The following is a 26,033-nucleotide window of genomic DNA, read 5'->3' on the forward strand; positions in this document are numbered from 1 at the left end:
GTGAGTGTGCGCACAGAGATGGTGACAGCAGGAGACTGGCAGTGGAGTTCTGGGCAGACAGTGAAGTGAGTGTGCACAGAGATTGTGACAGCAGGAGACTGGCGGTGGAGTTCTGGGCAGACAGTGAAGTGAATGTGCACAGAGATTGTGACAGCAGGAGACTGGCAGTGGAGTTCTGGGCAGACACTTAAGTGAATGTGCACAGAGATTGTGACAGCAGGAGACTGGCAGTGGAGTTCTGGGCAGACAGTGAAGTGAATGTGCACAGAGATTGTGACAGCAGGAGACTGGCGGTGGAGTTCTGGGCAGACAGTGAAGTGAGTGTGCACAGAGATTGTGACAGCAGGAGACTGGCGGTGGAGTTCTGGGCAGACAGTGAAGTGAATGTGCACAGAGATTGTGACAGCAGGAGACTGGCGGTGGAGTTCTGGGCAGACAGTGAAGTGAATGTGCACAGAGATTGTGACAGCAGGAGACTGGCGGTGGAGTTCTGGGCAGACACTGAAGTGGGAGAAATGAGTGTGTGTAGCAGTAGGAGCCAAGTTCTAAGATGGTATCATTGAGTGAAAGAGCAGGGTGTGCTGGCCGGTTTGGTTCAGTGGTTCGAGTGTCGGCCCACGGTCCAGAGAGACCCAGGTTCGGTTCTTGCTGAGGGTATGTACCTCTGTTGCAGTTTGTCCCCAGCCCGGGTTGGGCTTGTGTGGGTTGCAGTCACTCAGTGTGTCTCTCTCACATCGATGTTTCTTTCTCTCTCTTCCACCCTCTCTCCCTCTCACTCTATCTGAAGATGAATGCAAAAATGTCCTCGGGTGAGGATTGAAAAAAAAGAGCAGGGTGTGGAATAGTATGTGTAATAAGCTGCCCGATGGGTATGAAGCAGGAGGGGGTGTACGTGAGCAGCTCTGCGCCTGGACCATGAGATCTGCCTCAGGAGGATGGGAGTGGGCAGTGCGAGAAATAGATACTCTGCAATGCCCATGGCACTCATTACCACGAGGTTGGTCATTTCTAGTTTTCAGTGAACTAGGAAATGGTTGTCTTAGGAAGCAAAACACAAATCCTGAGTTTGTGCTGATATCAAGGTGGCAAAAACACCCAATCAGAATGACAAAAAAATTATAAGAATCCAAAAAAATGAGGATAGTTAAAGGAACTTCTGGGATAACATCAGGCATAACAATACCTGCATCATGGAGGTGCCAGAAGGAGAAGAAAGTGAGCAAGGGAATGAGAACTTATTTGAAGAAATAATGACTGAAATCTTCCCTAACCTGATAAAGGACAAAGGCATACAAGTCCAGGAAGTGCAGAGTCCCAAACAAGATGAACCTAAAGAGGCCCACACCAAGACACAGTATAATTAAAATGGCAAATGTTAAAAACAGAATCTTAAAAGCAGTTAGTTACCTACAGAGGAGCTCCCATAAAACTGTCAGCCAGTTTCTCAACAGAAACTTTGCAGGCCAGAAGGATTGGCATGAAATATTCAGAGTGATGAAAAGCGAGGGCCTTACAACCAAGAACTACTCTATCCAGCAAGGCTATCATCTAGAATCAAAGGAGAGATAAATAGCTTCCCAGACACAAAAAACTAAAGGAGTTCACCACCACCAAACCAGTATTACAAGAAATGTTAAAAGGTCATCTTTAAGAAGAAGAAAACATAAAGATAAAAAATATGAATAATAAAATAGCAATAACTGCATATTAACAATTATTTAAAATGTGTTTGTATTAAATGTTCCAATCAAAAGACACAGGGTGGCTAGATGGATAAGAAAACAAGACTCTTACTTATGCTGCCTGCTAGAGACCCACTTTGTATCGAAGGCACACAGACTGAGAGTAAAGAGATGGAAAAAGATATTTCATGCAAATGGAAAAAAAAAACAGCTGGGGTAGCAATGCTTATATCAGACAAAATAGACTTTAAAACAAAGGCTATAATGAGACCAAGAAGGACCCAGCAATTCCACTTCTGAGTATTTACCTGAGGAAACCCAGAGCGCTAAGTCAAAAAGACCTACACACCCACCCCCATGTTCATGCAGCATTTACAGCAGCCAAGATATGGAAGCGACCTAAAGACCTGTTGAGAGATGAGTGGATAAAGATATACATATATTTATATATGTAATGGAATATGACTCAGCTGTAAAGAAGTAAGTCTTGTCATGTGCAGTAACATGGATGGACCTGGAGGGCATTGTGCACAGTGAAATGGGTCTGATGGAGAAAGACAAAAGCCATGTGATTTCACTGATGGGTGGAATCTGAAAAATAAACAAAACAGAAACAAACTGATACAGGGACTATTTGGACAGTTGCCAGAAGGCAGGCACATTGGGGTCTGGGTGACAAGGGGGAAGAGTTAAGATGTGTAAATTGCCAATTATAAAACAGTTATGGGGATGTAAAGTACAATGTAGGTAATAAGTCAGTAACATTGTAGTAACTATGTGTGGTGTCAGAAGGGTACTGGGTGATCATGTCGTAAGTTATATAAGTCTAATTGCTGTGTTGTCATCTGACACTAACTTATTGTGTGTCATCTGTAATTGAAAATAAATAAACTATTTTTTAAAAAGGAAAGTAGGGCCCTGGCCGGTTTGGCTCAGCAGTTAGAGTGTCATCCTGTAGACCGGAGAGTCCCAGGTTCGGTTCCCGCTCAGGGCACGTACCTCGGTTGCAGTTTGTCCCCACCCTGGTTGGGGCAGGTGGGTGGGAACCCCTTGATGTGTCAATGTTTCTCTCTTTCCCTCTCTCTTCCTCCCGCTCTATTTGAGGATAAATGCAAAAATGTCCTCAGGTGAGGATAAAAAAAAAAAAAGGAAAGTAGGTTACTGAAGTTGATCCTTGAATAATTTGAGAGTTAGGAGTGCCAATCCCCTGAGAAGTTGAAAATCCAAGTGTCACCTTTTTTTTTTAATGTTTTTTTTTTTAGAGAGGGGGGAAGGAAGAGGGGGAGGCATCCATTTGTTGTTCCACTTATTTATGGAGTCATTTCATTGGTTGATTTCTGCATGTGCCCTGATCAGGGATCAAACCCGCAACCTTGGTATATCGGGTTGATGTTCTAATAACTTTTGATGCCCCAAAATCTTAACTGATAATAGCCAACTGTAGACCAGAAACTTACTGATAACGATTAACACACATTTTGCATGTTATATGTATTATATACTGTATCCTATGATAAAGTAAGCTAGAAAAAAGAAAATTAAGAAAACTGTAAGGAAGAGAAAATACATTTCCAGTACTGTTGTGTTTATTGAAAAAAATTACGTGTAAGTGAACCTCACAGTTTAAACCTGTATTGTTCAAGGGTCAGCGGAGTTGCTTAGGGCCGGGGGAGGGGAATTGGGAGGTGTTGGCAGGAAAGATGAGGGTGACCATTTAATGGAACGGGGTGTTTGTTGGGGGTGGTGACGATGTTAAAACATTGATCGTGGTGGTGGCTGCACACCTTGAACTATATATATATATATATATATAGTTGGCATGAGTACACCATATGGTATGTGAATTGTATTTCAGTAATACTGTTAAAATTCAAATGGTTCTCAGGTATTATATTCTTGTTAGAGTATTTCTTCATTCTGTCAATGAGAAGAGTTTGAGTTGAACAAGCAGCACAATTTTCTTGATTTATTAGTATAAAGACTGCTTTCTGGCTGCATAGATTCCCTAGTGATTGTCATGTTTCTGTTAGTCTCTAGTGCCAAACTGAAAAGAAAAAAGAACTGGTTTGTGACATCAGTCTACACTGAAGTAGTTGTTGATGGAGAAATTAAGAAAACAGCAAAATCCAGTAGTTCTTCTAATCCGAAGTGGGATGAGCAGTTGACCGTGTAAGTACCGCACAGCAAGGACTCAGTCTCCGGAAGGAAGGGAGTTTTGGAATTTTTAAAAATTATTATTTTGTAGGAAAACTTCATAGTAATAACTGCTATTTCCATTATGAATAGACAGTTTAAAGTATGATAATTATGGGTTATTGTCATTTCTTTTACAGAGGAGCAAAATCCTTGTTTTGCTTTATAAAGTAAATGATTTCTATGTAGCCATGTTTTCTCTTCCTGTCTTACAAAAATAAGTAGGGCAGAAGATCAATTACTGTTAATTTTGGCATTTCTGAAATTCAGTGTTAGTGTTATAAAATGTATTATAACCAGTGTCATCAATTGTCTTAAATATTTAGAAATCTGTTCAAATAGAACTAGTGATTGTGAAACCTCAGACTCTTGATGTATTGGTAGTGTTTTGGTTCACTAAGTACAAAGGTGCTCACCTAGCTATTAAAGCCCTAATGTAAAGTCCTTGAAAGTAAGTACTGTTTTTATAATTCAAGTGTTTACTGTTTCATACAATATTTTTTCCTCGAATAAACGGAATTATGGCTTCAGAAAATAGTTGGAGTAAATGGTGCGATGGGAATGAGCACTAGAGTGATGTGCGTCCCTGCGTCTTCTCCACGTTCCCTGCAGGAGCGTGACCACGCAGAGCACCCTGGAGTTCCGGGTCTGGAGCCACCACACTCTGCGGGCAGACGCCCTGTTGGGACGGGCAGCGGTGGACCTGAAGCAGGCTCTGCTGACACACAACCGGAAGTGTAAGCTTCTGTTCGCTGCTTTAAAGTGTGTTTAGACGCTTTTAATGTGTCCAGGAGCCCGTAAGCAAACGTGGTCTGTGTTTCCGAGGGAGTGGCTCAGTGACTGCCTGTGGCCGTGCTCGTCTGGAGGGGAGACTGGCCGGGCCTTCTCCAGCCTGCAGACTCAGACGTGTAGGTCTTTCCTGACTCGCTCAGGGACACGAGGGCCAGTGGAGGTATGACAACATGGTGGTCAGATTCCTAGGTGCCTGGTTTTGATGAGAAGTAAGAGAGAATTGGTAGGGCCGTAGGTAGCCTTACCGAATGTAAAAATACACTGTACTTGTTCCAGGTCTTGGCTGCTTTTCCTTCAACCCCTTGGCTCAGGACTGGGCTTGGATTTTAGTTTGGCACCACTCAATGAGCTCTAGTTCAATTTGGGGGATGTTTTAGGATTTTTTTTTTTAATCCTCATCCATGGAAATTTTCTATTTATCTTCAGATAGACTGGGAGGGAGGGAGGGATGGAGAGAAACATTGATGTGAGAGGGACACATTGACTTGTTGCCTCCTGCACAACCCCGACCAGGGCCAGGGATGAACTGTAACCGAGGTATGTGCCCTTGGCTGAAATTGAACCCTCGACTCTTTGGTCCGCGGGCCGACGCTCTGACGGCTGAGCCAAAGCAACCAGGGCAGTTTTTAAAAAGCAAATCAAGCAACACTACCTATGAACCAATAACGAGACGTAGACATGACGACTTAGTGTTTTTATATTCCTCTTTCCCTGCCGCCAACTAAGAGTTTATTCACTGACCGGGGTGGGGGAGTGGTGGTGGGGGGGGAGGCAGGGCATTAATAAGGGGTGTTGTGTGTCTGAGGTGTGTGGTGTCCAGAAAGTGTCGGATGCCCAGCACCGGTGTGGTGGGGCCTATGTGCACCGGGCTCCGGGTGGGCTGTGCCGTGTCGCCTGCACCTGAGGCAGGGTGCACAGGGCTGCAGTCACACGGAGGGCCCTGGAGGGGGTGGAGCACCCGAGAGCAGCACCCAGGGCAGCTCTGCCCCTCAGGAGCCTGGGTCCCATGTGCCGACCGGGCTCCGGTGCGGGTCCGGAAGAGCCTGGGTCTATGTATGAGAGTGTAGAAGACAGGCGGGGCCCTCGGAGGCAGGTTGCCACACGCCGGCGGGGACTGCGGCCAGAGGAAGTCTTTTTGGGGCCGTGATAGCCTAGGGTAATTTCAGGGACGAAGGGACGTGGTGGTCATGGTGGGGAATGTCGTTAGAGCATTTGGAGGTGCCATCTGTGAAACTAAATCACACACATGATGGAACTCATAAGCAGCTCGAAAGGAGAGACCATTGTCATCATCTGGGTTTTCAGTGCTGTTCACTGTTGATGGCCAAAGGGTTGAAGAAGCTCAGCTAGAATCTCCCTCAGAACCTGGCCATGTGTAAGACGGCAGCGCTGGGCACACTGCACACTGCGCCCTCGCGCACACACCCCAGCTCCTGACCTAGCTGCTGTGGAACCCTGTTTCCCAGGCCTGGTTGAAAACCACGTGGCTGGAAAATCAAGTCCGCCTGCTGTTTCCACACCGTCGACTGTGGTTCGGTTTTCCTGACCCTGCGGGCAGCTCAGTCCTGTGTCGCTCAGTCCAGCTCGCCTTCCTGCCACCTGCTGAGCACCTTGTGCGTCCTCTCTTGAAAGCAGGCTCTTGGCCACTGATCAGCTGGGGTTTTTAGTAATTACCCATGTGTTTAGTGTGGTTTTCTGTGGAGTCCTTTAACATACATGGAGTTGTTGTGGGGAAGGAATAGAAAGTCCATTTGAGTTAGTTTCCTGTTGCCACCCAGGGTTTTCATGGTGCTGATTTTCCCGATCATGGGTGAGTGTGCCTGTTCCAGTGATCTAGCACCCCCCCCCCAATAATGAAGCAAGCTGGGGGTGGACTCAGTATTTTGGTCTAAATGCTGTTGGAACATAACTTTTCTAAACTACCCTTATTGATCAAAACATTCTGTAATGACTCCCTGTAACGGAAGGAACTTGGACCACCATCCTGGGACAGAGATGACATTTTTCCTTCATGGCCTGGCTTTCTCTCACCCCAAACTAGTCTTCATAGTGGTTGTACTGACCTGAAATGGCTTATCTCATTCTTTTGTTAGCAACGATGCTGTCTGTTAGGCCCTTGTTTTTCATTGGAGGGATGTTTACATTAGAACCACCTAAACAAGGATGAAAGGCAAAGACTCGTGCTGGAAGGGAGTCCCAGAGGGGCAGTGTGCGAGCGTGTACTTTCTGCTGCTGCCTGTCCTGAGTGGAACCTGGACTTCTCGTCTCCTTAAATGTGCTCTGTGTGGTCCCAGGGCCGTGGGAGGTTATGGACACTCGTGCAGTGTGCGGGCATATGTAGTTCTCTCTGGCTCGAGGGTGAAGGGTTTGCACGCGCAGGCTCTGGAAGCTGCTGCCCGACACGTGGTGTTGGGCTGTGCGCTGTGCTGCCCAGGGCTCTCCACTGGCCACATGCACAGAGGCGTCTGAGCTGTGCTTCTCAGTTTCTCTCCCATTGTGATTCCCTGCCCTTTGTTGGTGTTTCTCCTGGCATTGCATTCCTAAGGTCTAATCACAGTGGTCTTTGTTCCTAGGTGTCTCATCTCTACATTTGTCTACTTGTCTCTCTTTTGTTGGCATCTCCTTTCTTTGTTGCCTCCAAAGTTTGGGGCAGGGGTTGTTGTTTTTTGTTTTTGCCATTGATTTTTAGAGGTAGTGGGAGGGAGGGAGGGAGGGAGGGTAGGGGACAGAGAGGCACATCGATTGGTTGCCTCCCGCTTGCACCCTGGCCAGGGCTGGGGATTGAGCCTGCAGCCTAGGTATGTGCCTTGACTGGCATTGAACCCAGTAGGCTGACGCTCTCAGCACTGGGAAACCGCTGCCAGGGCTTCAGTGCTGTGATGCTTGCCGTTATGTTTCTAGTGCCCCGAACGTTTCACTTACAATAGTTCTTTAGATTTCATTTAAAAGTCCTTAGAGCATATATTAATCAATAAACCTTATTTTCTTTAAGATCTTAAATGTTTTTTCATACAACTTAAAGATTTATTCTTTTGACCTCTGTAATCTTTTAAATCAGACCTGAGTTATTTTTTAACTTTATTTTTCCATTTGCTAACACCTTATCTTCTTATTTCTAATTATTTATGGCTTTGTAAATAAAGGTGCCTGTGTTGTTTTGGTATGCTTGGTTCAGAGCTTCTGTCTGTCCAGAAGCGGCACCTACATGTGTAGGCGGGAATCAGCCATGAGATAGTCCCCCAATTGAATGATTCAAAAATGTTATGCCCGGTGTCCCCGTTCAGAGTTATGAAAGAGCGGATGGTGTGTCTGCTCCCCGCAGAGCAGTCAGGTCCTTGACAGGGGGGTTTTTGGAGCATTGATGATTTTTACAAAGGTCGTGGGGTCTCCAAGGTCCCCCTTTAAAAAAAAGGCCAAGAAAACCTTGTACAGCAGAGTCAGAGCTGTGGACACTGCTGCAGCAGCTCTCAGACCCCTGAGCTTCCGCTGACAGCCGGGTAGCGGAGCGCAGCTGGGACTGCGGTGTGCTCAGACCCCGGGCAGAGTCAGAGCAGCCCGGGAGCACTCGTAGAGGAGTACCGGGGACGCACTCGCCCTCCGAGGGCAGGGTCCAGGGGCGAGCCCGCACCAGGGGTCGGCGACCCTTCCTGTGCAAGCGGCTTTGCAGGCTGCAGAGGCTGCTGCTCCCCCTCAGCTGGGCCACGCGGCATGAGCAGCAGGGACACGGAGAGGGGCAAGGTGGCTGCTCAGAGCAGGCAGTGGGCAGACTTGGCCAGGACCATGGTTGGCTGACCCCTGGAGGGGAGGGTGAAGTAGAGGGGGTAACTGAAGAGATGGTGGCTGTTCTTGAACACCTACGACAAACGTGAATGCAGATCTTCCTGCCCCAAGCAGGTGCTGGAGAGAAGGTGGTGCCCGGACACATCCCAGGGAGATGCATGACGCAGAGACAAGGGCAGCTCCAGAGAAAAACACGTGTCTGCAGAGATGTGTCAGTTAGAATTGCAGGACGAGCCGTGACAGGAGAAGGTGGTTGCACAGAGTCTTCGAGAGCCGTGAGAAGGCTGGGTCACTGACCCTGTGCCCAGCCCATCTCTGCGGAGGAGACTGCGGACCTTTGCAGAGGAAAGGGAGCACTCACCGGGAGAGTTGCACTGCAGGGGCTGGGAGAGGCTCTTCAAGGATCTGCGTCAGCAGCCCAGTGTTTTAGGAACAAGATGCTAAATCTTTGAGTTGCAGATCCTTTGAGTGGAGAGAGAGGACGAGAGTGGAACAGAATGGAGTCAGTGCAGTTTTCTTCAGATACTCATTGCTACTCTAGATAAAACTGAAATGCCTGTTTTGTATTTTTCTTTTTTAGCTTATGTATTTCTTCGAGTTTGAATTGTTCTGTGACGTGGAGTGGAAACTCATGTGTTCCCGAGTTCATGCCTGCAGAGGGCTGAGGCAGGCTGGGAGGCGGTGGGCCGGTGTAGCGAGGGGCCATTGATAGTGTAGAGGACCCTTCCCTGTGAGTCCAGGGGCTGAGTTAGAGGCATGCTTCATGTGTAGTTCTGACTTCTAAAACATTTTTGTATGTGGCAGAAGCTTTTACATTAGGATTTTTGTTTTCTAGTGGAAAGAGTGAAAGAACAATTAAAACTTTGCTTGGAGAACAAGAATGGCAGAGTGCAGACTGGCGAGTTAACGGTGGTGCTGGACGGATTGGTGATTGAGCCAGAAAACCTACTGAGCTGCAGCCCACCCCCAACCAGTAAGCTAACTGTGTGTGTGTAACATTGAGGAAAAGATTCAGCAGGAAGTATATACAAACCTAGTTTCTTTTTTTCTTGTTGTTCAGTAGAAATACAGCAAAATGGTGATGCCTTACATGAACACGGAGAGCCTTCAGCCAGGACGACGACCAGGTAGAGCCGCGTTGTAGTGTTTGTGGCAAAGCAACGTAATGTTTTTTGTACATGAGTTTTCATTATAACCTTAGTGTAGAGTTTCCTGTAGAATTTAAAACATGTCATTTTGATTGAATTCCCAAGAAAGTAGTTTAAAAAGCAGCTCTGTTGAGATACAGTGCACATGCCATAAAATCCACCCTCACACAGGATGCTGCGGTGGCGCTCAGTGTGGCCAGAGCGGCGTGCCCTTCCCTGCCCTCTGCTGTGATGAGACTCGCCCCCCCGCCCCCCCGGCCCCTGGCATCCATGGGTCTGCTTCTTGTCTCAGTCTCAGTAGTCCTCCTGTTTTGGACGTTTTATATCAATGCAGTTGACGCGTGACCTTCTGTGCCTGGTTCTCACTGAGCGCGAGGTGCACCATGTTGTAGCTGTCAGCGCTGCTTCTCATTGCGAGTGGGCTTAGGGCCGCATGGAGGCGTGGTCATCAGTCCGTGTGGGGTCGTGTGGGGTGGGGGTCTTCTTGCTGTCACAATCGCAGCTCCTGTGCACCACTGCAGACAGGACGTGGTGTTCCTCAGAAACCATCCTGCTATTTCAAAATACGCTTTTATTTACGCTTAATGGCAATTAAGAGAGGCTTTCTGTTTGAAATAATTAAAATTGTAGTACAGGTATGTAATAGATCAATATAAGGGAGTGAATACCCGGCGTCATAGCCGGGACTGCTGTGACAGCCACCGCTGCACTGGGGAACTGGGAGGCGGCAGTCGCTGACCAGCATGCTCCTTCCTGGGGGCCGTCTGTGGGTTCCCCTGGAGCACGTGAACATGAGGGTCTGCAGTTGGCTTAAGTAAGGTGTTTAGTGTTTGGTGTAGTGCACATTGAGAAATTAAGGACTGAAAGGGTACAACAATTAGGTTCATTGAAACTTACCGGAGTGTGTGTGTGTGTGTGTGTGTGTGTGTAAATCGGATGTTAGAGGGCTGAGGAGTGTAGCTCACTGCCCTCTGGCGCTGACATTGTTTATTGCATAGAAACACGTTTTGCATCAAAGATTTGCCCTGCGGCCCAGGAGAACCGCTGGTGGGCTCTTCAGCCCGACTTCCTGCCGGGCTGCTGGGGCGGGTTTGCACGTCCCAGTCATTGGTGGGCTCCTGTCAGGAGCGACCTGCCCAGACATTCTCCACACACCCGCTGTGCACACACATGGGCAGGCGGAGGGCGTGGCGTTTCTCACGCAGCAGACCCTCTGGGTGCCTGCTCTGGGCGGACACCAGTCCCAGCACCAGCCCAGCCCTGCTCCTGGGGACAGGCAGAAGCCCAGGAAGTCAGTCCGCGTGTCAGAGACAGCGGCGAGCACTGTGAAGTCACACAGGACAGGGAGAGGCCTGGAGTCACCTCCGAGGAAGTGCCATTTGAGCTCTGCTGAAAGAGAGCCGTCCGGTGGAGAGGGAGGAGCGGCAGTGCTATTTCTGGGGGGTTGTGCTCAGCAAGCCCTCGCTCGTAGTCCTCCTATAGCTGTAGTTGACTACTGCCTGACACAGTGACTGTGCGCAGCCCTCGAAGACGCAGTGTGCTTTCTCTGTTGAGTGACACGGATGCCATGGGTTCCTGCAAGGTGGGTGTGCAGGGTGTGGAGAGTAGGGCATAGGGCGGGCAGGGAGAGGGCAGATGGGGGGCAGGGAGAGGGCAGATGGGGGGCAGGGAGAGGGCAGATAGGGGGCAGGGAGAGGGCAGATGGGGGGCAGGCAGAGGGGGGGCTCTGAAAGCAGTGCTGGGTATGGTGAGAAGTCTGGGTCTCCTTCAGAAGGGAGGGACACAGTCTCACCTCAGTTCTAAAAGAAAACAAAGTCTGTGGCCAGGCTGTGGGGGCACAGGGGCTGTTGAGAAGCGGTCCCCATCGCCCAACCACTGTCCTCCGGCAGGGGACGCGGAACGCGTGCTTCTGGGGCTGTGGTTTCTGTTTGCCTCAGTCTTCAGACATCGGGTGTGAGTTATGATTGCTGAGCATTGGTTAAGAGTACCTGAGCCGGAAGAGCTCACATTCCAGTGCTTTGTAATAATTTATAGTCAACATTTGAAGACCTTTCCTCTGTTGAATAAAATTCCAATAGTTTGAAATGGATTTTTATGTTTCACAAGCATTTTGAAGATACTTTCAGAGGATTATAAACAAAGATTAATATTCTTAGACTTGAATATTTAAAATGTACAATTGAACATTATTTCGAGGGACTGACCTAATTTTGATTTTGTATAGTTATGTTTTTCAGCGTAGGGTTAGTTATCTGCTAGTATGGGACACACTTAGAACCAAAATTTTATTTTTATGTAAAAAGCATGCTGTGTATTCATTACTCTCTGGACCTCTCATTTTGTTTCAATGTTAAGAATTCAGTAACTTTTTATTGAAAATTCTGATCAAAAGTTACTTAATTGTACTGAACTCATTGAAGTCAGGCATGTTTTTGTTTTACAGGTTGGCTGCTGAAGGTCCCAACAGAATAGATAACCACGTACTTACCAACACTGTGGTGCAGGACTCCTGCTGTTCCCGTGTGGTGAACGGAGACAGCGCACCGTCCTCTCCATCTCAGGGTGCGGCCAGGCCCCAGAACCCCCCAGCCCCACGACCACGCACGCCTGAGCCTGCCAGTGACACTGGTAAGCTCCGCTGTTCTGACTGGCTGTGTCCACGGGACTCGGTGACCTGTGTCTGTGCCACACAACCTCAGTGACGGGACAGGAGTGTGTACAGTGTCCTGACAGGCTGTGTCCCTGTGACGCGTGTCTGTGCCGCACTCCTCACTGTGCCGTCTGTCCTCAGTGACGGGACAGGAGTTTGAACGTTGCAGTACCTGGAATTTTTTGGAAATAGTTTTGAATTTTCTACATTACTTAGGAAAATATGCCAAAAATATATTAGTTTAGAGATCACAACACATTTCACTAGGCAGGTAGCTCGTTTTTAGACTTTTTGCCACTAAAATACTATGTGATTCATAATAGGGAGTATATTTCTAAAAGAAGTTAAGTGAATTTATTGATTTGTTAGTAATAAGTGGCTCTTTTAACCTGATTTTTAGTACACAGAATTTATTTCTTGACATGTAACTTGGTAGAAAAATGTACTATAAGCGGGTTTAGCTCTCAGAGCGTTTTATATTTTTCAAGAGTAACTGTTATCTATTATGGGAGGAAGATTTCTCTGATCCTCTTTGGTCAGTGAAATAAATCAGCTATAAATTTCATGAATTATTTTTTGTTTGATCTTTATATATTAAGTCTCTCAGGCGAATCTCTTGAAAGACAAACATTTTAGGACTTGCTTAGATGACTAGCAGGTGTACTGGGTGGGAGTCATAGGCTCTTGGTTCTAGAGCCTGTGTTCTTTCCTTTGCTCTCTATGACAAAATTTTCAAAAGTAGAAACATAGAGAAGTGATTAAATGAAAAGAGATGGATTTATAGATGAGACTATTTGCATTTAAACTCACGTTGGGGATATTTACCATGTATTATCCTGAAAATTTTTGTAAACACGGAAACTGACATGAACTTTTAATTTGTTTTAATTAAAAAAATTTTTTCTTTATTGATTTTAGAGGGACAGAAAGAGAGATAGAAACATCAATGAGAGGGAACATCAATTGGCTGCCTCCTGCATGCCTCCCACTGGGGATTAGGCCCACAACCCAGGCATGTGTCCTGACCAGGAATTGAACTGGCGACCTCTTGGTGCATGGGTTGATGCTCAGCCACTGAGATACACCAGCCGGGCTGAACTTTTTATTTTATTAATGTTTGCTTTTTTTTATTGATTTTGTTTTTTAGAGAGAGAGATAGAAACATCAATGTGAGAGAGATACATCTATCAGGTGCCTCCTGCAAGTCCCCTACTGGAGATCAAGCCCACAACCCGGACATGTGCCTTGACCAAGAATTGAACTGGGACCTCTCAGTCCATGGGACCATGCTTGATCCACTGAGCCACACTGCCCAGGCAATTTTTTTTCCCAATTTTTATTTATTTTTGCTACAGATGTTGAGTTACTTCCTTTTGTTGAGTTTTATGAGTACTCTCTTTTTTCCCTGCTAGACAATCTCCTCCCCATCCCGCCTCCCCCTTCCCCCCAGGATTGTTATCTATGTCCATTGGTTACTCATACATGCATATAAGTTCTTTGGTTTATCTCATACATCCTCCTCCCCACGCCCCCCGAGGTTTGTCAGACTGAATCGTATTCCTTTCTATGTCTCTGGGTCTGTTTTGTTCATTATATTCCACAAATAAGCTAGATCATGTGGTTTTTGTCTTTCTCTGATTGGCTTATTTCATTTAGCATAATGCTCTCCATGTCCCTCCATGTCATCTCAAAGGATAAGAGATCTTTCTTACAGCTGCATAGTATTCCATTGTGTAGATGTACCACAGCTTTTTTATCCACTCATCTACTGATGGACACTAGGGCTATTTCGAGATCTTAGCAATTGTAAATAGTGCTGCTATGAACATAGGGGTACATATATTCTTTCTGATTGGTGTTTCAGGCTTCTTAGGGTATATTCCTAGAAGTGGGATCACTGGATCAAATGGCAGACCAATTTTTAATTTTTTGAGGAAACACCATATTGTTTTCCATAGTGGCTGCACCAGTCTGCATTCCCAACAGCAGTACTAGAGTTTCCTTTTCTCCACACCCTTGCCAGCACTTGTTGTTTGATGATTTGTTGATGGCGGCCATTCTGACAGGTGTGAGGTGATACCTCATTGTTTTAATTTGCATCTCTCTGATGATTAGTGATGTTGAGCATTTTTTCATATGCCTCTTGGCCATTGGTATGTCCTTTTTGGATAGGTGTCTGTTTAGGTCCTCTGCCCATTTTTTAATTGGGTTCTTTGTCTTCCTTTTGTTGAGTTTTATGAGTACTCTATATATTTTGGAAATTAACTCTTTATCTGATGTATGATTGGCAGTTATGCTCTCCCATATAGTGGGTTCTCTTTCTATTTTGATGCTAGTTTCTTTTGCTTTACAGAAACTTTTTAGTTTGATGTAGTCCCATGTGTTCATTTATTCCTTTGTTCCTCTTGCCCCAGGCATTGTATCAGTGAAAATTATGCTGCGTGTGATGTTTGAAAATCTGTTGCCTACATGTTCTTCTAGGATATTTATGGATTCATGAGTCACATTTAAGTCTTTTATTTATTTTGAGTTTATTCTTGTGTATGATGTAAGCTGGTGGTCTAGTTTCATTTTTTTTGCGTGTAGCTGTCCAATTTTCCCAGTACCATTTATTAAAGAAACTGTCTTTACTCCATTGTATGCTCTTGCCACCTTTGTCAAATATTTATTGAGCATAATGTCTTGAGTCAGTTTCCAAGTTCTCTGTTCTGTTCCATTGATCTATATACCTGTTCCTTGTTACAGTACCAAACTGTTTAGATTACAGTGGCTTTGTAATATAATCTGATACCTGGTATTGTGATCCCTCCTACTTTGTTCTTTATTTTGAAGATTACTGTGGCATTTAGGGGTCTTTTTTCATTCCATGTAAACTTTTGAAGTATTTGTTCTAGTTCTGTGAAATATGTTGTTGGTATTTTGATGGGGATTGCATTGAATCTATAGATTGCTTTGGGTAGTATGGACATTTTAATGATGTTAGTTCTTCCAATCCATGAACAATGTGTGTGCTTCCACTTTTTTATATCTTCCTCTATTTCTTTTTTCAATGTCCTGTACTTTTCTGCAAATAGGTTCTTTACTTCTTTAGTTAAGTTTATTCCTAGGTATCTTCATTTTTTTTGCTGCAATAGTAAATGGGATTTTTGTTTTGTTTTGTTTTTAGTTTCTTGTTCTGTGAGTTCATTATTGGTGTATAAGAGTGCCATTGATTTCTTGATGTTAATTTTGAATTCTGCTACCTTATCAAATTTGTTTACTAAATCTAGTAGGTTTTTGATGGAGTCTTTAGGGTTTTCTATGTACGATATCATGTCATATTCAAATAATAGTTTCACTTCCTCCTTTCCAATTTGGATCCCTTTATTTTTTCTTCATGTCTGATTGCTATGGCTAAGACTTCCAGTACTATGTTAAATAAGCGTGGTGAAAATGGACATCCCTGTCTTGTTCCTGTTCTTTAGGGAAATGCTTTTAGTGTTTGTCCATTGAGTATGATGTTGGTGTAGGTTTTTCATATATGGCCTTTATTATTTCAAGATATGATCCCTCTATTCACACATTGATGAGCGTTTTTATCAGAAATGGGTGCTGGATTTTGTTGAATGCTTTTTCAGCATGTATTAATATGATTATTTTGTCTTTTATTTTGTTTATGTGGTGTATCACATTTATTGATTTGTGAATATTGTACCAGCCTTGCATCCCTGGTATGTATCCCACTTGGTCACAGTGAATAATTTTTTTGATGTATTGCTGGATTCAATTTGCTAATATTTTAAGGATTTTGGCATCTATGTTCATCAGGGATATTGGCCTGTAGTTTTCTTTCTTTGTAGTGTCTTTATCTGGTTTTGGAATTAGAATTATGCTGGCCTCATAAAACAAGTTTGGAAGTCTTCCTTCTTCTTGAATTTTTTGGAATAGTTTGAGGAGAATGGGTGTTATTTCTTTTTTGAATGTTTGGTAAAACTCCCCTGTGAAGCCATCCGGGCCTGGGTTTGCTGGGAGTTTCTTGATTACATCTTCAATTTCCTTAGTTGTAATTGGTCTGTTCAAGTTTTCTATCTCATCCTGGTTCCATTTTGGGAGACTATGTGTTTCTAGAAATTTGTCCATTTTGCTTAGATTGTACAGTTTGTGGCCGTATAATTGTTCACAGTATTTGTTAACGATCCTTTGTATTTGCAGTATAATTGTTCATAGTATTTGTTAACGATCCTCTGTGGTGTGGGTTGTTACTTTTCCTTTTTTGTTTCTGATTTTGTTTATTTGGGTCCTCTTTGTTTCTTGGTGAGTCTAGCTAAGGGTCCATCAATCTTGTTTATCTTTCAGAGAACCACCTTTTTGTTTCATTGATCTTTTGAATTTTTTTTTTTGGTTTTTATGTTGTTTATTTCTGCTCTGATCTTTACTGGTTATTTCCTTCTACTTGCTCTGGGGTTTTCCTTTTGTTTGCTTTCTAGTTCTTTAGGTTGTGAGGATAGATAGTCAGTTAGAGATTTTTCTTGCTTCTTGAGGTAGGCCTGTAATGCTATGAACTTCCCTCTCAGAACTGCTTTCTCTGCATCCCACAAATTTTGTGTTGTTGTGTGTTCATTTTATTTGGTTTCCAGGACGTTTTAAATGTCTTTCTTTTCTCTTTCATAACCCATTCATTGTTTAGTAACATGCTTTTAGTCTCCATGTGGTCAAATATCCTTGTGTGGTTTTGTTGTAATTGATTTCTAGTTTCATGCCATTGTGATCTGAGAAGATGCTTGATATGATTTCAATCTTCTTGAACCTGTAGAGATTTAGTTTGTGTTCTAACATGTGGTCTGTCTTTGAGAATGTCCCATGTGCACTTGAGAAGAATGTGTATTCTGTAGTTTTGGGGTGTAATTCTCTGTAGATATCTATTAAATCCATTTGGTCTAGTGCTTCATTTAGAGTCTCTGTTTCCTTGTTAATCTTTTATCTAGAGGATCTATCCAGTGATGTCAGCGGGGTGTTGAAGACCCCTGCTATGATTGTATTGCTGTTGATTTTCCTTTGAAGTCTTCCAGAAGATTTTTAATATATTTTGGTGCTCCTATATTGGGTGCATATATGTTTACCAAGGTTATATCTTCCTGTTGGATAGTTCCTTTCAATATTATGTAGTGGCCTTCTTTGTCTCTAGTTATAGCCTTCCTCTATTTTATCAGATATGAGTATTGCTACCCCACCTTTTTTTCCTTTCTGTTTGCTTGGACGATTTTTTTTTTTTTAATCTCTTCACTTTCAACCTATGTGAATCTTTTGTTGTGAGGTGGGTCTCTTGTAAACAACATATATATGAGTTATGCTTTCTTATCCAGTCAGCTACTCTTTGTCTTTTGATCACAGCATTCAATCCATTTTCATTGAAGGTTATTATTATTTTCTTCCACTTGATATATCTTACAATTTATTTAAAATTATTACCTAAAGAGCTTCATTCTTTTTTTTTACTTCTCTTATTTTATAACGTTACATTTTGTGTGTGTGTGTGTGTATGGTTAATACATATATATATATGGTTATTACTGATATGTACTTATTTATTGCCATTGTTGTTTATTGTGGTTATCTTTTTCTTCCTCTTTCTTCTACTAATTACAGCAGTCCTTTTAACATTTCTTGCAGTGCTGGTTTGATACTAATATATTTCCTTAGCCTTTTTTTGTCTGGGAAGCTTTTTATTTCACCTTCTATTTTGAATGATAGCTTTGCTGGATAAGAGTAGTCTTGGATTCAGATCCTTGTTTTTCATGACCTTGAATACTTTATGTCATTCCCTTTTGGCCTGTTGTGTTTCTGTTGAGAAGTCAGCTAATAGCCTTATGGGGGCTCCTTTGTAGGTAACCTGTTGCTTATCTCCTGCTGCCTTTAGGATTCTCTCTTTGTCTTTAATTTTTGGCATTTTATTTATGATGTGTTTTGGTGTGGGCCTGTTCGGATTCTTCTTACTTGGGGCTCTTTGTGTTTCTTGAACTTGAATGCCTTTTTTCTTCAAGTTAGGAAATTTTCTGTCACTGTTTCTTCAAATATATTCTCTAACCTTTACTTATTTTTTTCTTTTTCTGGAACTCCTATGATGCAAATGATGTTACATCTACACTTGTCCCACAGTTTTTTTAAACTGTCTTCTTGTTTTTTAATTGTTTTTTCTTTCCGGTTTTCTGATAGGGTGATTTTTTTCTACCCTGTCTTCTAATTCGCTGATTTGGTCCTCAGCTTCTTCTACTCTGCTGGTTATTTCTTCAGTGTGTTCTTTATTTCTACTGTATCATTTTTTACTTCTAGTTGGTTGGTTTTCAGTGTTTCTATATTTTTACTAATGGTGTTGAGCTACCTCATTATCATTGCTCTGAACTTTACCTCTGATAACTTGCTTAACTGCATTTCATTTATGTCATGTTCAGTAGAGTTCTCTTATTCTTTTATTTGGGATTTGTTTCTTTGTTTTACCCATTTTGGCTGTCTCAGTGGATTTTGGAGCCTGCCAAATTTTCCCTGTGGGTGTTGGTGTTCTGCTGTTTGTGGCTCACTCCACTGGTTTGGATGAGTGTGTGAGGACTCACATTAAACACCATGGTCAAGTCTTACTTCCCCGGGTAGATTTTCAAGGCCAAGAAAGGTTCAGTTATCCTCTAGCTTTTTGCCTGGCGGCTATTAGTCTCAGTTACTTGATGAGCCTTGTGTTGTAGCCCTCAGCTGAATGAAAAACTCCCTCAGTCCCTGGCCAGTTTACTCAGTGATTAGAGTGTCAGCCTGTGGACCAGAGAGTTCTGGATTCAGTTCTGCAAAGGGTATGTACCATGTTGCAGTTTGTCCTCGGCTCTGGGTTGGGGTCGTGTGGGTGGCAACCACTCAGTGTAGCTGTTCTCTCACATTGATGTTTCTCTCTCTTCCTCCCTCTCTCCCTCCCCCTGTATCTCAATATAAATGCAAAAATGTCCTTGGGTGAGGATAAAAAAAAAAGAAAGAAAGAAAAACTTCCTCAGGTGTTCACGGTAAGAGGATTTCCAGAAGGTGGGGCAGATGGTGGCTATTAACGAGCCTCAATTTGCATTTCTCTGCCCAGCTGGGTGGTGTTCAGTTTCTGAGGGAGGGGCTGTTGCTTCTCCCTGGGGTTTTGGGAAGGCCTCTTTTAGTAAGATGTCTACTGTCCTGTGAAGGAGTGACTCAGCACAAAACTCCCAGTTCCGGCAATTTTTTTAAAAGAATGTAATTGGCATATTAATTCTGCCCTCTTAAAAAAGTATCTGAATTTGCTCTGGCAGAGTGTCGTTCCATTCACCAAAAGGTTGTGGGTTTGATTCCTGGTCCGGGCACATAACCTAGGTTGCCAGTTGAATTCTCAGTTGAGACGTGTGTGGGAGGCAACCACTAATGTTTCTTTCTCTCTCTCTAAAAATCAATAAAAATACCTCCTCAGGTGAGGATTTAAAAAAATGTTTCATCCCTGTTCGCCATCATCTGAAGGATGTTGAATTTGGTGACTCGGCTCTTTTTGCCAAAGTACTCGGCTGTTTTGAGTCAATCGCTGCAGGAACCCATTGACTAGCAGTTTCTAGCTGTTTTATATTAGGGTATATTCAGGTGTTGATGCAAAAGGTAGAATCTTATTTACAACCTTCAGCTTATCAGGTACTTTATTTATTTATTTATTTGTTTATTCATTTATTTTTTTGGTACGTGCCCCTAGCGGGAACCGAACCCAGGACTCTCTGGTCCACAGGCCATCGCCCCAACTGCTGAGCCAAACCGGCCAGGGCGTGTCAGGTACTTTAGAGACTCTTTCCTTCGGGAATGAATTCCCTTTATTGTCCTTGCCTGAAATCCCAAGGGGAGAATAAAACACACACGTGAGAAACTGGAAATGAAGTGTAGACTAAATCACTCCTGTGACAGTCTCAGTGACCACAAGGAACCCCAGGGCCGTCAGGATGTCCCTGTCTGGATGCTGTGCCTCCGTTTTCTGACTGAACAATCACAGTGACTCTGGTCCTAGAGGAGCTGACCGGGAGCGCACGGTGCCACCTGTCTGGCCTCCGCTCCACCCTGGACGGCCCCGTCACCACAGGGCGTGGACTTGGACCATGTCTTGGGGTTGTGCAGTTGCACTTCCAGGCCATAGTAGCCTCAGATAAGCAACCAGCCAGCACAGCGGTTTCCGCCCGTCCGATCATTGCTGGTGCCGTCTGACAAAGGGCTCCTGTCGTCGCTCCACTGGCCCGTCTGCTAAGGCTTCTGGACCTGCTCTGTGGGCAGCACCCACTGGGCCAGTATCTTTCATACTGTTGGGCCTTACTGGGAGGATGAATTCAGGTGTGTTTTCAGGGAATGGTCATCCCTTTTCAGGTGTTAGTGTACAAGTGGTATTCCTCTTTTGAATGAAGGACTTTAAAAATCAGTTTTTATGTTGGAGTGAGGGCGCAATGTGCATGTCTGTGTCTGACAGATGACTGGTTCTTGATCCCTTCCCTGTGACAGCCATGACCCTAGATCTCTAAGGCCAAGGGGTCAGTTTGTTTTTTGGTAAACTCATTCGTTGGCAGGATGACTAGACCTGATCTGAGGGTGTTTGAGTGTATCCTGCAGGGCAAGTGTCCCTGCCTTTGGAGGGCATGGGGGGGCATCCCTGCCTTTGGAGTGTGTGGTGCGGGGGGGAGGGGCATCCCTGCCTTTGGAGTGTGTGGTGCGGGGGGGAGGGGCATCCCTGCCTTTGGAGTGTGTGGTGCGGGGGGGAGGGGCATTCCTGCCTTTGGAGTGTGTGGTGCGGGGGGAGGGGCATTCCTGCCTTTGGAGTGTGTGGTATGGGAAGCGTCCCTGCCTTGGGCTGCAGGAATGTCTGTGGTTAATAACAATGTAGGCCCAGACCTGCTCAGGGTGAGTGCGATGTACATATGTGTGTCCTGCCACCGTCCTGAGCCCCGCAGAGCTGTGAGGTGTGGATGCCAAGGGCCTGGGCTGGTGCTAAATGGGAAATTCGAGACCAAGGGTTTCTCCAGAGACAGGTGGCTCGTGACAGCTTCCCCTTCGCTTTCTTGAGTCTTGATTAGGGGATCCATTTGAAGTTTAGATGCTGCGAACGTTGGTTGTTATTTTAAGCTAAACATAAGCAGTCGTGATGTGGTGAAGATCAGACTCGGCTTCTCACAGGATGAGGCCAGACTCCGCTCTGCCACTTCACACGCTTACCAGTGTGAGCCCTTGGCTGTGCTGCGTCATCGTGGGGGGCTGGCTGCTTGTCACTGTGTCAGACTGTTCATTTGCCCTTTGCAGTTAATGGAGAACCGTCCTCACCTGTACCAGCTGATGGCGCTCTGGCTGTAGGGCCGTCCATGGCCCCCGAGGACAGTGTGTCATCGTCAGGTTACACTGGAATCACTGGTGAGGAGGCCCCCGTTCCAGAAGTGTCAGCAGCCTCAGAGCCCAGTGGACGTGTCCTCTCGGACGGTGCAGCGCTCGGGGCTGGGGTTGGCGGGGGGCCGGACCTGGACCCTGCCGCCTCTGCCTCTGCAAACAGCCCTGCCTTCGAAGCTGCCAAGTCCCGGCAGCTGAGCGGGGCTGCGGAGCCCGGGAGGAACGCCGGCACGGAAAGCCTGCCCTCGGGGTACGTTCCACCAGGTGTGTGGTGACGCTTGCTGCTGACCGAGTGTGTGGGGCTTTCCCTCCTCTATGCGCTGCGACTCCCCTCACTGCAGCGTGCAGCCCGTCCTGCACCTGCTGCCCCGGGAGCCCCCACCCTGCTTCCTGTGAGCATTTCAAACCCCCACTGTCCTCCCTGCCCCTCAGAATCTCTGGTTGGCCCTTAGCCATTGACTCCGGTCTGTCACGTGTCCGCCACTGACACACATGCGAGAACCTGTTCCTGCTGTCAGGGACCTCATGGTCCAGCGGGTGAGACGGGCGCACGGCACAGTTGGGGATGCGGGGGACGCCCTACACAGCTGCCGTGGATGGGCTCTCCAGGAGACATGGCCCGAGTGCTTTCTCAGGAGGAGCGGGGTCCGCGCAGCATGGCCGGGGGCAGGTGCTCAGTCTCATTCACAGGAGCCGAATTGTGCTCGGACCGAGCTCCTGGTCCTGCTGGGGTCAGTGGGGAGGCGAGGTGTGCCCTGCAAGAGGAGACCCTGCGGAGGGGCTGACGGCTCGTCCTGCGGGAGTTCAGGGCAGGATGCCACGCCTGAGCATGAGAAGGTCCTGCTGGCAGTCCTGTGGCCTGAGGGGGAGCCAGGGGAGCAGTCGGGATAGGAACTGAGTTCTGTGGGGGCCACGTCAGTGTTTCAGCCACTGTACGTGGTCAGGGCAGTGGGAGGTTGTTGCCTCTGAGCTGTGGGCCACTGTCCTAGGGAGGAGTTAGAACAGCCTGAACTAAGGTAGATGTTGCCTTTCGGGGTGATGATGGGCTGGGGATCAGCTGTGACCGGGAGGAGGAACGGGATGAGGAGCCCAGGGCTCCGACTCCACAGGACCTGGCAGGTGTAACCCAGTCAGTGCTCAGATCTGCGTCTTCCCTCTGCTCACCAGCCTCAGGCCCTGCACCCGTGCTCCCTTTCCGGCGCTGAGTTGTCTAGCCAGTGCAGTGGCATCCCCATGCCCCACCTCAGCACCTTCCACCCCTGCTGCCGAGGCTGCACTAGGCACCCTCTCCCCCGACACTCCCTCCTGGGGGTGGACCATCTGGAGTGGCAGCTCGATGTTGCCTCCGCGGGGCCAGTGGCCAGGAGAGGAGAGGCGGAGTCGCTGGGCAGAGATGACACTGACCAGGCCTCTCACTCTGGACCAGGCATCTGTGTCCTCAGAATGTCGACAGCTTGCCCACAACCCCAGATGCCCCACCCAGAAAACGGGGTGGGTGGCAGAATTTTCTCTTATTACATTTGTACCTACATAATCATCTCAATTTGCCTCTTGCCCCATGAAATGTGAATAGTCACTGCCTGGCGCACAGCAAGCGTCCTCCCGTGGTGTGGAAACAGTCAGCAGATTTGCAGACGGGCTCTGAGTGTCACGGGCTGGGCTGCAGGCAGTTGAGTTTGAGAAAGGTGAATTCTGTGTAGAGTGAAAACCAAATCCTAGGAGTGATCTTTCATTTTGGAAAATGTGAGAACCAGTGGCAGCATTAAGTGCTTACTGAATACTTACTTCTTGAACGTTAAGTTGGAAACATTTGCAGTTGACTTAGGATAAAACTGAAAACGGGCTTCGTGGCTGTTTATGTGGACAAAGCCCTTGGTTCTCTCCTGGCCAAATCCTAGAGTGTTGGCCGCCAGGACTGCGCCTTCCACCTGGGACGGGGTGTCTTCTACGGAAGACCCCTCCCAGCAGAGATTAAAAATACTGCCGTCTGCTTGTTCTCCAGTGAAACCCCCTTCGTTAATCCCACAGCACACAGAGCCAGCCCCCAGGCAGCCTCAGGTCCCCTGCTCTTAGACATCCGAGGGGAAGCTCTCATTGAAAGGCAGAGATCAAAACACATAACCTGGCAAGTGCCCCTTGGAGAACCAGGCCACATCAGTGTCCTCAGAGGGAGGGGAGCAGAGAGGACATCAGTTAGACGACGAGACGTTATAAAACGGATACGCAAATAACAAAAGCTCTTGGAAACCTAATTCAGTGGAAGATTCTGCTGATGAAGGTAGAGAAATTTCTCAGAAAGTAGAACAAAAAGATACATGTGTAATATAGAAGGTCTGATAGAGAAGTTCCAGAAAGATAGAAAATGGGGGAAATCCTTAACAAAATATTCACCACAGAACTCACAACCCGAAGGACAGGGCTTTCTTATTGGAAAAACTTGCCAAAGCTCAGGTCTGGAAATAATTGGGAAAAGAAACAATGTTATAATATATATGTAGGCTTTTAAAGTGAAGTTTATTGGGGCTGAAGACAAAGTCCTAAGCAGTCCCGGAGGCTACAGAGGGGCAGGCAGGCCCTGGCCGGTTTGGCTCAGCGGTTAGAGTGTCGGCCTGTAGTCCAGAGAGACCCGGGTTTGGTTCCCGCTGAGGGCACATACCTCGGTTGCAGTCTGTCCCCGGCCCTGGTTGGGTCGTGCGGGTGGCAACCACTCGATGTGTCCCTTCACATTGATGTTTCTCTCTCTTTCTCTCCCCCACTCTATCTGAACAAAAAATGGAAAGATGTCCTCTGGTGAGGATAAAAACAAAACAAAAGCAAAAACAGAGGGGCAGGCAGGTCTCACAGTCCTCAGAGTCCCCGAGAAGCTGGGGCAGTGGCTAGGCCAGTGCTGAGGGACATGGTCTGTGCCCTGGAGCTCTGCCAGCCACACTGCTGAGAGAGACTCCTGGGCTCCGCCAGGTTTCTGCCCGGTGTCCTTCCCGGAAGCTGCCAGGACCCGTGTGCTCCGAAACCAGGCAGGGCAGGAGAAGGGCTCGGTCCCGGGAGCTGGGTCTGAGAAGTGGGAAGGGTTCCCGTGCCCGACTCAGCAGACGAGTCCCTGCAGTTAGTGAAGATGGGACCAGAGAAGGAAGAAGGTGGGAGGGCAGGGAGGGGACAGTGCTGTCTGCCTAGCTCAGTCATGTAAGGAAGGGCCTGTCACACGTGTTAGTGCATGTGTGCGTGCGTGTATGTGCACATACAGGGAAGACATGGACAGCCTCATCTGTGTACTTTGTTCCGGGAACAGAGTTAGTGTGTGTGGTTGTTGCACAGGGAAATGGCATCAAAGGCCCCGCTGATCAAAAAGAAATAAAATGTAATTGGGTCCCTGTGTTTAAGAGAAAGAGAAGTATTTTCTATTTATTCTACTTTTAAATTGAATACAAGAATGTTACACTGAGAACTACCAGGTTTTTATTTTGTATGTTTCTTCTGTATCACATTAAGGAAAGACTGGAGGGAAGAAGCAGGGGTCGCAGAAGAGAACAAGAGGGTGGGGAGTAAAGGGTGAGTCTTCAGGGTGGAGGAGAGAAGGTAGAACGGGGTTTCTGCAGACTCGCAGCCAACCCAAACCAGAGAGGGACAGCTGTGAGAAGAGAAGAGACCTGGGTGCACACCGAGGGGGAGCTGGTGGAGCAGGGACCCCGCCCACTTCTTCCAGGCAGTTTCTGCCGAAATCTGTCACACAGGTGGTTTTGAAATTGCAGGCAAAGGTGGATGTTACATCACTGACATTTTGTGCCTTGTGCTTGATATTAGACTGAAAGTTCCTCTACCTTTGATTAAATTTCTTTTCTCATTATTTGAAACTCTATAAATTAGTATCTTTCAAAAACTTTACATATTACATTCTGTAATATGCTAACTATATTTACTGAGTTTTCAGCAGCCTTAATGAGAAAGAAAACATTCAAGAACTTAAAAAGCACTAATAATTGAGAAAAGAAACAATGTTATGACATATATGTAGGCTTTTAAAGTGAAGTTTATTTGTAACTTCCCTGGCTATAAGAAGGAATGTGTTTCATATTGTGTTATTTGTTGTTATTTACAGATATTTTTGCATTTTTTCCTAAGGTGGGAGCAGAGGAAAGACCCTCATGGAAGAACCTATTACGTGGATCACAACACGCGGACGACCACGTGGGAGAGGCCACAGCCTTTGCCCCCAGGGTAGGGTGCAATCCGCTGTCTTCGGCTGTTTGATCAAACATGTGGTTTCACATTGACTTTCTATGACAACAAGAGTCTCTCATTCTGTGTACTGTCTCCTTACGTTGCCAGAAGGGCTTGCTGAGAGCTTGTCAAACGCTGGAATGCGTTACTGAGGGTCACTGCAGAGTTTGGTCCAGTGTTCATCCCTGTTTACGTTAT

The 26,033-nt window shown here is 46.1% G+C and overlaps 1 protein-coding gene across 3 annotated transcripts in view; it reads left to right on the forward strand.

The window, feature by feature from the left end:
• WWP1 (WW domain containing E3 ubiquitin protein ligase 1) overlaps positions 1-26,033 on the forward strand; it is an 84,258-nt gene that overhangs the window by 26,545 nt on the left and 31,680 nt on the right. Inside the window, exons 5-12 of one of the 3 annotated variants that reach the window (XM_036263735.1) lie at positions 3,713-3,851; positions 4,488-4,612; positions 8,562-8,696; positions 9,283-9,420; positions 9,508-9,574; positions 12,039-12,223; positions 21,540-21,870; positions 25,737-25,832. In XM_036263735.1, the coding sequence (XP_036119628.1) occupies positions 3,713-3,851; positions 4,488-4,612; positions 8,562-8,696; positions 9,283-9,420; positions 9,508-9,574; positions 12,039-12,223; positions 21,540-21,870; positions 25,737-25,832 (1,216 nt within the window). Of the gene's footprint in view, positions 1-3,712; positions 3,852-4,487; positions 4,613-8,561; positions 8,697-9,282; positions 9,421-9,507; positions 9,575-12,038; positions 12,224-21,539; positions 21,871-25,736; positions 25,833-26,033 lie in introns of those variants that run through there. The other 2 variants (XM_036263737.1, XM_036263738.1) reach the window with 2 other exon arrangements.

This window comes from Molossus molossus, unplaced genomic scaffold (assembly GCF_014108415.1).
Source record: "Molossus molossus isolate mMolMol1 unplaced genomic scaffold, mMolMol1.p scaffold_m16_p_16, whole genome shotgun sequence".
Taxonomy (NCBI): domain Eukaryota; kingdom Metazoa; phylum Chordata; class Mammalia; order Chiroptera; family Molossidae; genus Molossus; species Molossus molossus.